Source organism: Salmo salar, chromosome ssa20, assembly GCF_905237065.1.
Source record: "Salmo salar chromosome ssa20, Ssal_v3.1, whole genome shotgun sequence".
NCBI classification, from domain to species: domain Eukaryota; kingdom Metazoa; phylum Chordata; class Actinopteri; order Salmoniformes; family Salmonidae; genus Salmo; species Salmo salar.
The window spans coordinates 21,424,549-21,442,462 of record NC_059461.1 but is presented as its reverse complement, the minus strand read 5'-3'; the positions used below and the strand labels follow the sequence as shown (position 1 = coordinate 21,442,462).

At 43.3% G+C, this 17,914-nt stretch overlaps 1 protein-coding gene across 13 annotated transcripts in view; it reads left to right on the top strand.

Moving 5' to 3' along the window:
* LOC106579918 (nuclear receptor corepressor 2) overlaps nt 1–11,765 on the top strand; it is a 142,321-nt gene extending 130,556 nt beyond the window's left edge. For all 13 annotated transcript variants that reach the window (XM_014160309.2, XM_014160308.2, XM_014160311.2 and 10 more), the window contains 8 exons: nt 332–471; nt 646–836; nt 1,025–1,147; nt 1,316–1,458; nt 1,561–1,614; nt 2,332–2,544; nt 2,799–2,975; nt 8,325–11,765. In XM_014160309.2, the coding sequence (XP_014015784.2) occupies nt 332–471; nt 646–836; nt 1,025–1,147; nt 1,316–1,458; nt 1,561–1,614; nt 2,332–2,544; nt 2,799–2,975; nt 8,325–8,503 (1,220 nt within the window). In that variant the 3' untranslated portion in view covers nt 8,504–11,765. The remainder of the gene's footprint in view (nt 1–331; nt 472–645; nt 837–1,024; nt 1,148–1,315; nt 1,459–1,560; nt 1,615–2,331; nt 2,545–2,798; nt 2,976–8,324) is intronic.
* Nucleotides 11,766–17,914: the final 6,149 nt, after the last annotated feature.

The following is a 17,914-nucleotide window of genomic DNA, read 5'->3' as shown; positions in this document are numbered from 1 at the left end:
CAGCAGATGTGTCACTCACGCAATGTTTATCGAGCACACCGTATGCTGTGCACATAATGGACTTAATAAATATATATATTTGTTTGTTTATTCTATAATTTTACAACAAGCTCTCGTCAGTTTTTCACCTTTAGAAACAGGGAATACTAATACGCTGTAGTTAGACTTTCTGTAAGCTGCCTCTTCAAACTGACCCAGGAAACTGAATTTTCACCTTCTTTGTCCCTCTGTGTGTACATGGTGGTGCTGCTTAATGTGTGTGTGTGTGTGTGTGTGTGTGTGTGTGTGTGTGTGTGTGTGTGTGTGTGTGTGTTTTGTCCTGTCCCCTCAGTTCAGCAGAAGATGATGCCCATGGAGCAGCATGGTCTGTACCGACCTCCCTCTGAGGAGAGGCTGTCCCCGGGCCAGCAGCCCCAGTCCCCCCTGGTCAAAAGCAGCCAGAGGGTGGTCACCCTGGCCCAGCACATCAGTGTAAGCCCCCACACAACTACAGAAATATATTTTACTATATTATATCACTGTTTCATTTACCATCTTAAAGATGATTTCCCGTACAGTTCTTAAAGTCTGTAGGAATGAGAAGCAGACAGGACGGAAGGAGAGATTCTGTGTCTGACCTGTGTCTGTGATGTGTGTGGGGAACAGGAGGTGATCACCAAGGACTACACCCGGCAGACCCAGCAGCAGGTCCATATGCAGCAGTCCTACCATAACAACTCTGTCCTGGACCTGACCCGGACCACCAGCGCCCCCCAGGCCCCACCTGCCTCCCAGGAGCCCAGCCAGGGGCCTCGCTACACTCCAGAGGGAGCCGGAGGGGATCGTGCCCGAGACAGGTACTGCCCAGATTTTATGCTGTATATGGCACCGCTCTGTATCTTCCTATGGGTGTCGCATGTTATGTACTACGTTTAATCCTATGTGGAAATGCAGATACTGACATGAATTGATCTTGAATATTGTTTAGATGACTGTGTATACTCAGCCAGACCACAGTGGCTCATTAGCGTGTGTGTGTTCCCAGGTCCCCTCCTCAGCCCAAGGTGTCACCTGTCAATATGTCTACAGACGGCATTGAGCCCGTGTCCCCTGCCGGAGCCATGTCTGAACCAGAGACGCAAGGGGCCTCCTACCCCAACGAGCAGGGGTATGGTCTCACCCTACCTCCCTTCCTCACACAGAAAGAAATCATTGTTACCACATTCTCTGGACTACTCTTGGTAAAAAAAAAAAAGGGTGGGTAATAGCCGTAGTGTAGGAAGCAGTAGAACAGTAGTTCTCCGGACGCTAACTAGATGTGGTCATCTCCCCACAGCATGGGCTCTCGCTCCCCTCCCAGCACCTCCCAGCCCCCAGCCTTCTTCAGCAAGCTCACTGAGAGCACCTCGGCCATCGTCAAGTCCAAGAAACAGGAGATGATCAAGAAGATGACTGTGGTCGGCAGTGACGCCGAGTTCAGTGAGTCCCACCACCACAGTGACCGCATACAGCATTGGTACTGTAGATACTGTAGTCATAGACAAAGAGACTATGCTCTAAAAATACTGTTTCCACATCCAGATCCTGGTCAGCCAGGAACAGAGATATTCAACATGCCTGCCTCTACCACTGCAGGTAAGATACAGGATTTCTTGAAATGATCGTGGGATATTAGTGGTGGGAGGTGGATTATTGTTACTCTCAACCACAATGTTGTGGTATAACGTGCTTAGAGTAGTAGTTTTTCTGTGATTTATGCACAGTAGATGTGAGCCAGATTTTCTGTTATGTGACTCTGTTGTGGTATAGATCAGCATGGTACAGTAGAGAGGTTCTCCTCCAGTTGGTATACATACGGCCACGTTCCCCTGATGGGCCCTAGCTGACACAGCTAGGCTTTTGGCTGCGGCTCCGGAGCATGTGCATCAGCTAGGCTACTCACAGGAGACTGGAGAGAACAGTAGCTACATACTGGATGTTATTTAGAGTCCATCACCTCTCTCTCCTGTGGCTATCCTCTGGAGGCTCATAACCTACATAATGCCCACTGACAGACTGAAAGCTGCGTCAGCACAAACCAACATGTCTCTTTCCATCTCTCTGAGGATGTGCTGACTGGTTTATTCTTCCCCTCTCTGCTGTTCCACTCTCTTTCTCTCACGCCCTTTTTCTTGCTTTCTCTTGTCCCCGTCTTCCTTTTCTCTCCCTCACTCCTCCATTCTCATGTTGGCCCTTTTCCATTTGTCTTCTATTTTAACTATCTCCTCTATCTATGTTTCTCTTTCGCTCCCTCTCTCTCACCCGCTACTCAATGCCCTCTCTAACTTCCCCCTGCCACTTCCTGCCTCTCAGGACCTGTGAGTATACGCAGCCACCCGGCTCCCGAGGTGTCCGGTAACACCATAGGGCTGGAGGCCATTATCAGAAAAGCCCTGATGGGAAACTATGATGACCAGGCCGAGGAGCGCCCTCCCTCCTCCAATGCTATTAACCCCATGGTTGCCAGTGTGCCTGCCGCTATGCTCCCCGCTGATGGACGGACGGAGGACTCTTACTCACTGCAAGGTGTGATATTACCTCGTAAATCTCCCTCTGTCATAAGCTACTGTTGGGTGGATTGTATGTACTGGTGTTCGGAGGGCTCAGTATTTCCATTATGAAACAGCAATGTATGTGTAACAAATCAAGTGAATTATTCATTCATTCAGCTTTGCTAGACTAGATTCTCACAGTTGTAACTTCAGATGTATGGTCGATAAATGTGAATAGACCTGGCCACTAAACCACAGGGCTGCGCTGTGTTCCCTCTCTTTGTGTAGGTGGGGGGAAACCAAAGGGCAGCGGGCGTTCTAACGGGCGGAAGGCCAAATCCCCCGGGCCGGGCCTGTCAGGGGGGGAGAGACCCTCCTCTGTGTCCTCTGTCCACTCTGAGGGGGATGCCAACCGCCGCACGCCCGTCACCAACCGTGTCTGGGAGGACCGGCCCTCCTCCACAGGTACTGCTGCCCCCCCACTGCCCCTGTCACCTCCAACATCTCACCTCTATCAACATCTCACCTCTATCAACATCTCACCTCTATCAACATCTCATCTCTCACTGCCCTTTCACCTCTATCAACATCTCATCTCTCACTGCCCCTCTCACCTCTATCAACATCTCATCTCTCACTGCACCTCTCACCTCTATCAACATCTCATCTCTCACTGCCCCTCTCACCTCTATCAACATCTCATCTCTCACTGCCCCTTTCACCTCTATCAACATCTCATCTCTCACTGCCCCTTTCACCTCCATCAACATCTCACCTCCATCAACATCTCACCTCTATCAACATCTCATCTCTCACTGCCCCTTTCACCTCTATCAACATCTCACCTCTATCAACATCTCACCTCTATCAACATCTCACCTCTATCAACATCTCACCTCTATCAACATCTCACCTCCTATCAACATCTCACCTCCTATCAACATCTCACCTCTATCAACATCTCACCTCTATCAACATCTCACCTCTATCAACATCTCACCTCTATCAACATCTCACCTCTATCAACATCTCACCTCTATCAACATCTCACCTCTATCAACATCTCACCTCTATCAACATCTCACCTCTATCAACATCTCATCTCTATCAACATCTCACCTCTATCAACATCTCATCTCTATCAACATCTCATCTCTATCAACATCTCACCTCTATCAACATCTCATCTCTCACCTCTATCAACATCTCATCTCTGTCAACATCTCACCTCTGTCAACATCTCACCTCTGTCAACATCTCACCTCTGTCAACATCTCACCTCTGTCAACATCTCACCTCTGTCAACATCTCACCTCTGTCAACATCTCACCTCTGTCAACATCTCACCTCTGTCAACATCTCACCTCTGTCAACATCTCACCTCTATCAACATCTCACCTCTATCAACATCTCACCTCTATCAACATCTCACCTCTATCAACATCTCACCTCTATCAACATCTCACCTCTATCAACATCTCACCTCTATCAACATCTCACCTCCTATCAACATCTCACCTCCTATCAACATCTCACCTCCTATCAACATCTCACCTCCTATCAACATCTCACCTCCTATCAACATCTCACCTCCTATCAACATCTCACCTCTATCAACATCTCACCTCTATCAACATCTCACCTCTATCAACATCTCATCTCTCACCTCTATCAACATCTCACCTCTATCAACATCTCACCTCTATCAACATCTCACCTCTATCAACATCTCACCTCTATCAACATCTCACCTCTATCAACATCTCACCTCTATCAACATCTCACCTCTATCAACATCTCACCTCTATCAACATCTCACCTCTATCAACATCTCACCTCTATCAACATCTCACCTCTATCAACATCTCATCTCTATCAACATCTCACCTCTATCAACATCTCATCTCTATCAACATCTCACCTCTATCAACATCTCATCTCTCACCTCTATCAACATCTCACCTCCTATCAACATCTCACCTCCTATCAACATCTCACCTCCTATCAACATCTCACCTCCTATCAACATCTCACCTCTATCAACATCTCACCTCTATCAACATCTCACCTCTATCAACATCTCACCTCTATCAACATCTCACCTCTATCAACATCTCACCTCTATCAACATCTCACCTCTATCAACATCTCACCTCTATCAACATCTCACCTCTATCAACATCTCACCTCCTATCAACATCTCACCTCCTATCAACATCTCATCTCCTATCAACATCTCACCTCTATGAACATCTCATCTCTCACCTCCTATCAACATCTCATCTCTATGAACATCTCATCTCTCACCTCCTATCAACATCTCATCTCTATCAACATCTCATCTCTATCAACATCTCATCTCTATCAACATCTCATCTCTCATTGCCCCTTTCACCTCTATCAACATCTCATCTCTCACTGCCCCTCTCACCTCTATCAACATCTCATCTCTCACTGCACCTCTCACCTCTATCAACATCTCATCTCTCACTGCCCCTCTCACCTCTATCAACATCTCATCTCTCACTGCCCCTTTCACCTCTATCAACATCTCATCTCTCACTGCCCCTTTCACCTCCTATCAACATCTCACCTCTATCAACATCTCACCTCTATCAACATCTCACCTCTATCAACATCTCACCTCTATCAACATCTCATCTCTATCAACATCTCACCTCTATCAACATCTCACCTCCTATCAACATCTCATCTCTGTCAACATCTCACCTCTGTCAACATCTCACCTCTGTCAACATCTCACCTCTGTCAACATCTCACCTCTGTCAACATCTCACCTCTGTCAACATCTCACCTCTATCAACATCTCACCTCTATCAACATCTCATCTCTCACTGCCCCTTTCATCTCTATCAACATCTCACCTCTATCAACATCTCATCTCTCACTGCCCCTTTCACCTCTATCAACATCTCACCTCTATCAACATCTCATCTCTCACTGCCCCTTTCACCTCTATCAACATCTCACCTCTATCAACATCTCACCTCTATCAACATCTCACCTCTATCAACATCTCACCTCTATCAACATCTCACCTCTATCAACATCTCACCTCTATCAACATCTCACCTCTATCAACATCTCATCTCTATCAACATCTCATCTCTATCAACATCTCATCTCTATCAACATCTCATCTCTATCAACATCTCATCTCTATCAACATCTCATCTCTATCAACATCTCATCTCTATCAACATCTCACCTCTATCAACATCTCACCTCTATCAACATCTCATCTCTCACCTCTATCAACATCTCATCTCTCACCTCTATCAACATCTCACCTCTATCAACATCTCACCTCTATCAACATCTCACCTCTATCAACATCTCACCTCCTATCAACATCTCATCTCCTATCAACATCTCACCTCCTATCAACATCTCACCTCTATGAACATCTCATCTCTCACCTCCTATCAACATCTCATCTCTATCAACATCTCACCTCTATGAACATCTCATCTCTCACCTCCTATCAACATCTCATCTCTATCAACATCTCATCTCTATCAACATCTCATCTCTATCAACATCTCATCTCTCATTGCCCCTTTCACCTCTATCAACATCTCATCTCTCACTGCCCCTCTCACCTCTATCAACATCTCATCTCTCACTGCACCTCTCACCTCTATCAACATCTCATCTCTCACTGCCCCTCTCACCTCTATCAACATCTCATCTCTCACTGCCCCTTTCACCTCTATCAACATCTCATCTCTCACTGCCCCTTTCACCTCCTATCAACATCTCACCTCTATCAACATCTCACCTCTATCAACATCTCACCTCTATCAACATCTCACCTCTATCAACATCTCACCTCTATCAACATCTCATCTCTATCAACATCTCACCTCTATCAACATCTCACCTCCTATCAACATCTCATCTCTGTCAACATCTCACCTCTGTCAACATCTCACCTCTGTCAACATCTCACCTCTGTCAACATCTCACCTCTGTCAACATCTCACCTCTGTCAACATCTCACCTCTGTCAACATCTCACCTCTATCAACATCTCACCTCTATCAACATCTCATCTCTCACTGCCCCTTTCATCTCTATCAACATCTCACCTCTATCAACATCTCATCTCTCACTGCCCCTTTCACCTCTATCAACATCTCACCTCTATCAACATCTCATCTCTCACTGCCCCTTTCACCTCTATCAACATCTCACCTCTATCAACATCTCACCTCTATCAACATCTCACCTCTATCAACATCTCACCTCTATCAACATCTCACCTCTATCAACATCTCATCTCTATCAACATCTCATCTCTATCAACATCTCATCTCTATCAACATCTCATCTCTATCAACATCTCATCTCTATCAACATCTCATCTCTATCAACATCTCACCTCTATCAACATCTCACCTCTATCAACATCTCATCTCTCACCTCTATCAACATCTCACCTCTATCAACATCTCACCTCTATCAACATCTCACCTCTATCAACATCTCACCTCTATCAACATCTCATCTCTATCAACATCTCATCTCTATCAACATCTCACCTCTATCAACATCTCATCTCTCACCTCTATCAACATCTCACCTCCTATCAACATCTCACCTCCTATCAACATCTCACCTCCTATCAACATCTCACCTCCTATCAACATCTCACCTCCTATCAACATCTCACCTCTATCAACATCTCACCTCTATCAACATCTCACCTCTATCAACATCTCACCTCTATCAACATCTTACCTTCTATCAACATCTCACCTCCTATCAACATCTCATCTCTATCAACATCTCACCTCTATGAACATCTCATCTCTCACCTCCTATCAACATCTCATCTCTATCAACATCTCACCTCTATGAACATCTCATCTCTCACCTCCTATCAACATCTCATCTCTATCAACATCTCATCTCTATCAACATCTCACCTCCTATCAACATCTCATCTCTCATTGCCCCTTTCACCTCTATCAACATCTCATCTCTCACTGCCCCTCTCACCTCTATCAACATCTCATCTCTCACTGCACCTCTCACCTCTATCAACATCTCATCTCTCACTGCCCCTCTCACCTCTATCAACATCTCATCTCTCACTGCCCCTTTCACCTCTATCAACATCTCATCTCTCACTGCCCCTTTCACCTCCTATCAACATCTCACCTCTATCAACATCTCACCTCTATCAACATCTCACCTCTATCAACATCTCACCTCTATCAACATCTCATCTCTATCAACATCTCACCTCTATCAACATCTCACCTCCTATCAACATCTCATCTCTGTCAACATCTCACCTCTGTCAACATCTCACCTCTGTCAACATCTCACCTCTGTCAACATCTCACCTCTGTCAACATCTCACCTCTGTCAACATCTCACCTCTGTCAACATCTCACCTCTATCAACATCTCACCTCTATCAACATCTCATCTCTCACTGCCCCTTTCATCTCTATCAACATCTCACCTCTATCAACATCTCATCTCTCACCTCCTATCAACATCTCATCTCTCACTGCACTTCTCACCTCTATCAACATCTCATCTCTCACTGCACCTCTCACCTCTATCAACATCTCATCTCTCACTGCCCCGCTCACCTCTATCAACATCTCATCTCTCACTGCACCTCTCACCTCTATCAACATCTCATCTCTCACTGCTCATATTCAACTGTATCAAAGACAGGAAACCCATCACCTTTAAACCCTGTGAATGGCATTCTGCTACCTATGGCATCATGGTCAGTACTCAAGGATTTATTGTTGCTGTTCTTCTTCTTTCAGGCTCCACACCCTTCCCGTGTAACCCCCTGACCATGCGTTTCCCAAGTGGCATGCCGGTGTCAAACCCCTCCCCCACCCCCTCTGGCCAGTTAGGGGCTCAGGGCCAGGGCCGGTCCTGGGAGGAGGAGCCTAAGCCCCTGCTGTGTTCTCAGTATGAGACCCTGTCTGACAGTGAGTGAGAGACCCTGTCTGACAGTGAGTGAGAGACCCTGTCTGACAGTGAGTGAGAGACCCTGTCTGACAGTGAGTGAGAGACCCTGTCTGACAGTGAGTGAGAGACCCTGTCTGACAGTGAGTGAGAGACCCTGTCTGACAGTGAGTGAGAGACCCTGCCATGGAACAGAACAGCACCCGCCAACTAACCACCTCCACTGCTGCTGCAGGCACACACCTGACACACACACACACACACACACACACACACACACACACACACACACACACACACACACTATTCCACTCTACAGCTCCATCTCCACCCAGCAAGGGAGTACGACAGGACCTGACCTCTGGGCCTCCCATCTCACACAGCTGACTGACGTTCACAAGCACCGATGGGGGTGTGCTGAAACACTGCTGCTCCATGTGTTAGTGTTTCAGTGTATGCAGTCACTCCAGGACTACTCTAAAGGACAAATCACTTGCTTTTTTACTTCATTTTCCCCCTCTTACTGGCCTTATTGATACGGACACATCAACTCATGCGCTTGTTTGTATACTGTTCTAGTGTCTTCTACGGTTTGTGGAAGGGACTTGGTACGGCCCCATAATCTGATGCTCATGTGTTTTAATTTGGCCTGCGGAGGGATTCACTTGCCCTGGTCAAGGATGGATGTGTCTTCTGCTTATACAGGAAACCTGCTCTGTTCGGCCATGTCAGGGCTCTGAACAGGGATTCAACCTGGATCTTCAACTTGGAGAAGCCTGCTGCTCCCCTCTGACCAGCAAACCCAACCAGAGTGGACATGCATCAGCACAGAAGTGTCTCTCTCTCTCTCTGTCTGTCTCTCTGTCTCTCTCGCTCTGCGCCAGTGACCCCATGGACAGGGTGTGAACCACACAGAGTTCTGTTTGGAGAGGTCTGCTAGGGAAGCGGTCTTCCTACACTGGGTCATTTCACTGTGCAGAGGGCAGGCGGACAGGCATGTAGCCAGGCATGCCATCTATTGTACAGTACTGTGGACACTGAGTTCAGACAGCCTGTGCATTTCTACTACTGTTAGAATGCATCAGATGATGGACAGGAGGAGAAAACCAACACAGGAAAACAAGGTCTTTATTTTCTTTTCTCCTTTTTAAATCCAGTCAGTCCAGTCCTGTGTTTGAAAGTGAGCTGAGACCTTTAGTACTTTTGATCGTGAATGTTTTGATGGTGTCAGTTTATCTCTTATTTTCAATGATCTATCTTTGGGGGTTTACAGGGTATACATGCTGTCCATTGCTGATGTCATCATACATTTGAAATGTTATTGGAGGACGGTGGTGGCATATGGTCTCCAGACATCCAATAGAGAGAGCGGTCTGTGGGTGTGATGGATGGCACTAAGGAGACATGTGACACTTTCTCACTGTTTTTATATTAACCATGTCTGTGTTTGTTGAGAATGTTTTTGGATGTTAAGCACTTAGTTGTCAATTTGTTCACAACGGCATTTTTAGGAATCTGTTTCGGGCAGGCGAGAATGGACTCGAGAAGAGTGTAGAATCCTACTGTGGAGGCGTCCTCCTTTAACATCTGTTTCATTTGGTCTTGCCACCAACATTCTTTAGTGCTCCCAAACTCAAGCGACAATCACAGTTCTAGTGAAACATTACCTAGTCCGCTTTGAGTGGGTGGAGACCAACCTTAAAGCTGCTTTAGGGCAAATTTCCCAGCATCCGAGTTGGAATTTGCTTGCATTAAAGAGGTGACAAATAAAAGCCATCTATGTTTCTATGCCCCTTGGTCCATGGCGGTGCCGGCTGTGGCTGTAGTGTGAACCCCAGCTGGCCTGCTGGAAGCTCGTCTCTTGGAATGAACTCCTAATGTCTCTAGGGGCTGCCTGTTGTGGCAGTCTGACCTCTGATCTTTTACTGTCTAGAGGAAGAGGAGCTCTGCCTTATGCCAGGCCAGATGCACCTTCTTATCTAGACCTGATTTTGTACAGTTATAAGATATTTCTAGTGTTAAGTGCCATTTATTTTACATAACACAGTACTGAAGTTACCAAGTGACGCACAATTTCTTTTTTTTCTTTTTTTTCCTGTCATTTTTCTTCATGCCAGGGTTATACGTGTCCATGCAGGGAAATGTTGAAACCAAGAGCAGATGAAACGTCCCTCTTGATTTCTTTTCTAAATCTGTCACAGCCTTAGCTCTTAACTGTCACATATTCTGTCAGGATCCTGATTCAGAGGAGGTTAAAGTCCAACAGTTGGTGTTCATTTACCATGTGTGATTTTACATTTTCCCCCATTTTAAAGGCCATCTCTTTGTTGTTGATGTGGTATATGACAGTGTTCATGGCTTGTGTTGAGTGTTGAAGCAAGAGAAGCACAGCTCTTCTCAGTGTGACTGTTGTTGAGGGCGACCGCGGTGTGTTCTCCTGTCCGGTCCACTAGTTGAGAGCGGGTTGAGTTAGTCATGATGGAGACTTGTTAGTAATGAACATGTGTAACAGTTGTTGGACTGCCTGTGCTCTCCTCCCCCTTCATCTTCACTGGATTACTAAAGTTTCTTACCCTGGCTACCTAAACTGGTCATGTTTTAGATCTAGTCAGTCAAGGTGGAGCTCAAATTACAAGTTTTTAACTGGGCCCAATAAAACAGAAGGTAAGAGTTTCAGCCTCTCTACTTTATCAATTGACTATTCATGAAGTCGTTGGGAGAGCAAAGTGACAGTACATTTTGACATGATAGGAAGTCAGAACCATATCTACATGCTAGCTAAATAAATGGCAGAGGAAACTAGAATCCGTTTGAAATGTACTGATGTGTATTTTAATGATTTATGTTTTCCCCCTCTGGTTTCTGTTTGTTCTTACACTGCTTGCTTTGATTACTGTCATGTCACTCTCCGTGCTAGAAGTTAGCGTTTCATTTGTAATGAAAAGGATGATTCAAGACGAACGAAAAACGATTTTGTCGAATGGCGGATACGATCCCTGTATTGTACGAGGGTGGGCGGGAGGGATTGGCATTGATAAATGTTCAACCATATTGTGCATAATGATTTCTTTTTGTATTATTATAACCCACTGTATAATAGCAAGGATTGTATATAGAACTGAAAAGATGTAAATATTTATGTGGCTTGCTGCAAGGTTGGTATTTACATAAAAACTATTCACACTGTTTAATTCTACATGCCCACCAGCAAGCTTTGTGGAAAGCAGTGTAACAATGAAAATAAAAAAAAACACTGCCTTAATGTTTAAATAAAAAGCTTATTGCCATTGAAACGTATGCTGTCTTTTTGTATACCTTGACTGTAATTTATTACAGTGTTAAATGTAAATGTGTTAAATGTATATTATCCACGATTGAATAGCCTATTTAATAGAAGCAGACTTGGCGATATGACGTAGATGGAGAAAGTAAACTGCGTAGTTAGTTGTTGCAGAAATTGACCAAGAGTGTTGAAGCGCGACACTCAACTTCTCAGCTGTTTTAGTTTCCTGTCTACCACGTGAAGTGAACCCGTACACATGCGTAGGGTGTGTGACTGAGAGCAAAGTCTTGCATCTCGCTCATCTCAATGATCTGCGGTGCTGCTCATGGCAAGGTAATTTTGCTGAGTCTACCTTTTAAAACGAAAGTAAAAGCATTAGACTATAGCTGTCTGCGTCATATATCTTAGGGAAACAGGAACTATGATCACAGTACCCTCGTTCCCAGGCTCAATTGCTACTGCATGACAGCCGGCCAGTTTGGCTGTGTACAGGTACAGTGATCGGTAATCTGTAAATAGCACACCCAACTATCTCATCCCCATATTGTTTTTTATCTTTTTGCTCTTTTGCACCCCAGTGTCTCTACTTGCACATCATCATCTGCCCATCTATCAGTGTTAATGCTAAATTGTAATTATTTCACCTCTATGGCCTATTTATTGCCTTACCTCACTAATCTTCTACATTTGCACACACTGTATATAGATTTTTCTATCGCAGTTGTAAATGAGAACTTGTTCTCAACTGGCCTACCTGGTTAAATAAATGTGAAATAAAAAAAAGATTATGATCACAGTAAATACACTGAGTATACCAAGCATATACCAAATACCAAACATTAGGAACACCTTTTTATACTCCATGCAGTGGAAACCAGCGACCACAAGTGGGTGCTAAACTCTTATTGGATGTGGGTGTTGTGACGATGAGCTGCCTGCATAGTTAAGCCACACACCACTTCTCTGACACACAGTACCATTAAACACAGGAAAAGGGATGTCACATTGCCAATCAAATGATTGGTTAATGAGGGGGTTAAATGCAGTGATCTGAGGACATAAGGTCATTTATCCTTCACTAACTGTCCAGACCTTGTGATTTTTATTTGTTATATATTTTCCTTTATTTCCCCAAACCCTACCACCCCTCCCCTAATTGGAGTACACTAATGGACAAAAATACTTCCAGCTTATACATACTACATACATTTCACTGACAGTATATTTTACATTAGTTATATTTTGTTTGTTTTTAGTCCCAGCCTTCAGCTACCCTCAACCCCTCCCATATATCTCTGAACACCATCCAGTTTAGATTTCTAGCTGCCATATATGTTTCTACTGTCCTGTGATGTTTCCCAAAAGTTCTGAACCTTTCTGTTCACATTAGGGCTGTCCCCGACTAAAAAAAATGTTGGTCGACTGGTCTTCTGACCAATCGATTGCTCGACATTTTTTATTTTTCCATATATAGACACCCTATTTTAATAAAATCAACTACATGCATTGAGCGTGTCTGCTACTTTAATCTTACTCTTTGATGCCTCGAGGGCGCCAAAGATCTAGATCAACTGAATAAAAAAAAAAACGTAACTTGACCCAACTATTCTCCTCCCGCTCCTGCTGGCTTTCGCAGATTCTGCCGTTACTCTTCTGAAGTTGCGATAATAGGCTACAGGATGAGTCGGCAATCTTTCTCATGTGGAATGCCAGTTATGGTTTTCATATGCACATTTTTGTTGAACAGTTTCATTTCATTTATAATAAAGTCTTCATATGTGCAAATCCTTGTCATGTGGTTAATCAACATTCTATCCAGATCTAAATGAAAATCATACACACCTAAAAAGTCCCTTCTATTTCCATTGCCAACTATGTAAGAATAGCCTACATAAAGCCAACAAATAAAAACATTGCCGCCTGAAGGTAGAAAATATCCTGATTAAAAATAAATATCCTAAAAATCACATTTGCTACCCATGGCCTGTCTGCAACGAACTATAAACTATTAACTTGGGTCTGGCCAGAAATTTGCGCGCCAGCAACAATTGTATAAAATATTCTGGGCCCTCAGAGTTTCCCGTGCCAGTGAGCTCGGGACAAACACAGCTGTAGGTTATTTGCCACAGGGATATGAAGCAGTGCTTGACTTGGGCACCTGAACTCCAATTGTATAATGCTTGAGCTCCTGTTCCTCTTATAGAATATTAACTCCAAACTATTGTGGAGCTCATGCACCTAGATATAAACAGTACCAGCACCCAAAATGAGTACCGAACCCATTTCAGTACCGAACCCAAGTCAAGCATTGATAAGAGGCCTATTTTATGACGTTTCCACTGTATCAGAGCATGATATTTTTCCCTTTCACAATGAGGGGATATCAAAAGGGAGAGGGCTAGTACGTTTTTTCAACTACATTGAAGTATTGGAATTCTCAGTGGATGTAAAAACAGTCTTCGTTTGCTTGTTTTTTGAGGTGAAGAAAACATGACTTTGAGAAGCTCCACAGGTCATTAGTGGTGTGGCATTAACCCGATCAGAAATACTATCAGATCACCTAATGTCAGCGGTGGGCAAAATTAAAGATACTTTTAATAGAGTCATTTTCTATTAAGGTAAAATTCACCTAGTCTAAACGTATTTGGTTTTAAATATACTTAAATATCAAAGTAAATGTGATTGCTAAAGTATATTTTACTAAAAGTAAAAGTAAAAGTATAAATAATTCCACATTCCTTATGTAAAGATAACCAGACAGCATAATTTTGTTGTATTTTTTATGAAAAAGACAGGGGCACGGTCCAACACTTACAAGCGAAGATCAGGATCAGTAGGGATGACCAGGGATGTTCTCTTGATAAGTGTGTGAATAAAGACATTTTCCTGTCGAGCTAAGCATTCAAAATGCAACGAGTACTTTTGGGTGTCAGAGAAAATGTATGGAGTAAAAAGTACATTATTTTCTTTAGGAATGTAGTGAAGTAAAAGTTGGCAATAATATAAATAGTAAAGTAAACTACAGATACCCCCCAAAACTACTTAAATCGTAGTTTAGGGCATTTTTACATAAGTACTTTACACCACTGCCAAATTGGCACATTTACATGCCTACATTTGCGCGCAGAACAGGTAGCCTACAGGCCTACTTCTATGCCTGAGCGTCCTTACTCAACAGTGACAGGAGCGCTCCAAACAAAAGACAATTACTACATTGACAGTACTCGAAAGTGGAATTAAATCACAATGTGTCCACTCAGACAATGAGAACAGGAAGACTGGAATAATAATATTGAATGCATTAAAATAAATGACCATTAACCAAAGTAACAAACATTGTATATTAGAAATTGTAGGAATTAACGGCAAATGTACTACTGGTGATATATGTAATGGGGAATTGATATACACTAACAATCAAATGCAAACAATTCACACATTGAAGTTATAAAATATATGAATGTGCACAAATTGGTGGGAGAGCGCATTCTGCAGAGAGAAGTGCATTGGGCATCTTGGCACATGGTCAATCCAACGTCTGCATTGGCCATGCAGCATTTACAGTGATATGGCCTCAGCAGAAGTCAGGGCATTCATACTTCTTGCGCTTCCAGCTGTTGTCCTTGACTGCTGGATTTGGCCTCTTGATGCCTCTGGAGGCTCCGCTATTGCAATACACCCTCCATATGGAGCCTCTGACCACATTTTCGAATCAAGCATAAATTGGCTTTTAGTCTAGGCCTCCGCAATGGATTAGTTCACTGAGATGGGCGCAAATATATATCCATATACGGTATATGTAACAGTCAAAAGTTTCGACACCGACTCAGTCAAGGGGTTTTCTTTATTTGACTATTTTCTACATTGTAGAATAGTAGTGAAGACATCAACACTATGAAATAACACATATCATGTAGTAATGAAAAAAGTTTCAAGCAAAACAAAATATATTTTATAATTGAAATTCTTCAAAGTAGCCACCCTCTGCCTTGATGACAGCTTGGCACACTCTTGGCATTCTATCAACCAGCTTCATGTTGTAGTCACCTGGAATGCATTTCAATTAACAGGTGTGGCTTGTTAAAGTTAATTTGTGGAATTTCTTTCCTTCTTAATGCATTTGAGCCAATCAGTTGTGTTGTGACAAGGTAGGTTTGGTATACAGAAATTGTCCCTATTTGGTAAAATACCAGGTAAACAGGTAAAATAAGAAAAGAGAAACAACATCTGTCTTTTGGTCTGATGAGTCTAAATTTGAGATTTTTAGTTCCAAACGCCATGTCTTTGCGAGACACAGTAGGTGAACGGATGATCTCTGCATGTGTGGTTCCCACCATGAAGCTTGGAGGAGGAGGTGTGATGGTGTGAGGGTGTTTTGCTGGTGACACTGTCTGTGATTTATTTAGAATTCAAGTCACACTTAACCAGCATGGCTACCACAGCAATTAGTTGGTTGTAATTTTGGATAGAGCAGACATTTCCATATATTTTTGTTAACTGCACGTGTGTCATAACTCCACCAGTCCTATTTATGATATAATTTACAAATATTATACAATTAATATATATTATTATATATATATTTATTATCAATTAGGACATTTGAGTTTAACCATAATATTTGTTCTAATATTTGTTTTGTCTTTTCTTGTGGATTAAAATGAAATTGCAACCAGCTTTCTATTGCTTGTTTTAAAAATAGAGATATTTTCGAGATTATTTAATTTTCAAATATCCAAAAGTAATAACCGAAAGTAATTTTCAAAATATCTCTATTTTTGAAACAAGCAATAGAAAGCTGGTTGCAATTTCATTTTAATCCGCCAGAAAAGACAAAACAAATATTTGAATGAAGGGAAAAAGGCCATTCTTGAACACGGGGTGAGCCATTCTTACTAATCTACGAGAGAACCAGTTTGGATTAAAGTATAGTTTTTGTATAATTGAAGCCTTTAGTGACAGATCCAATGCTTGAATATTTTTTTTAATTTGCCCTCTGAATTCATATTCATTATATAAATAGTCCCATTTCATTTTGTCTGGTTTGCCAATCCAAATAAAGTGGAATATGTCTTTTCTGGTGGATTAAAATGAAATTGCAACCAGCTTTCTATTGCTTGTTTTAAAAAGATCCGGTTCAAGTCCGGCTTCTGGCTGGGCCACTCAAGGACATCCAGAGACTTGTCCTGAAGCCACACCTGTGTTGTCTTGGCTATGTGCTTAGGGTCGTTGTCATGTTGGAAAGTGAACCTTCGCCCCAGTCTGAGGTCCAGAGCACTCTGGAGCAGGTTTTCATCAAGGATCTCTCTATACTTTGCTCCGTTCATCTTTCCCTCAATCCTGACTTGTCTCCCAGTCCCTGCAGCTGAAAAACATCCCCACAGTATGATGCTGACACCACCATGCTTCACCGCAGGGATGGTGCCAAGTTTCCTCCAGACGTGACGCTTGGCATTCAGGCCAAAGAGTTCAATGTTGGTTTCATCAGACAAGAGAATCTTGTTTCTCATGATCTGAGAGTCCCTTAGGAGGCTTTTGGCAAACTCCAAGCGGGCTGTCATGTGCCTTTTACTGAGGAGTGGCTTCCGTCTGGCCATTCTACCTTAAAGGCTTGATTGGTGGAGTGCTGCAGAGATGGTTGTCCTTCTGGGAGGTTCTCCCATCTCCACAGAGGAACTCTGGAGCTCTGTCAGAGTGACCATTGGGTTCTTGGTCACCACCCTGACCAAAGCCCTTCTCCCCTGATTGCTCAGTTTGGCCGGTCGGCCAGCACTAGTAAGAGTGTTGGTGGTACCAAATTTCTTCCATTTAAGAATGATGGAGGCCACTGTGTTCTTGGGGACCTTCAATGCTGCAGACATTTTTTGGTACCCTTCCCAAGATCTGTGCCTCGATACAATCCTGTCTCAGAGCTCTACGGACAATTCCTTCAACCTCACAGCTTGGTTTTTGCTCTGACATGCATTGTCAACTGTGAAACCTTATATAGGCAGTTGTGTGATTTTCAAAATCATGTCCAATCAATTGAATTTACCACAGGTGGACTCCACTCAAGTTGTAGAAATACCTCAAGGATGATCAATGGAAACAGGAAGCACCAGAGCTCAATTTCGCGTCTCATAGCAAAGGGTCTGAATACTTACGTAAATAAGGTATTTC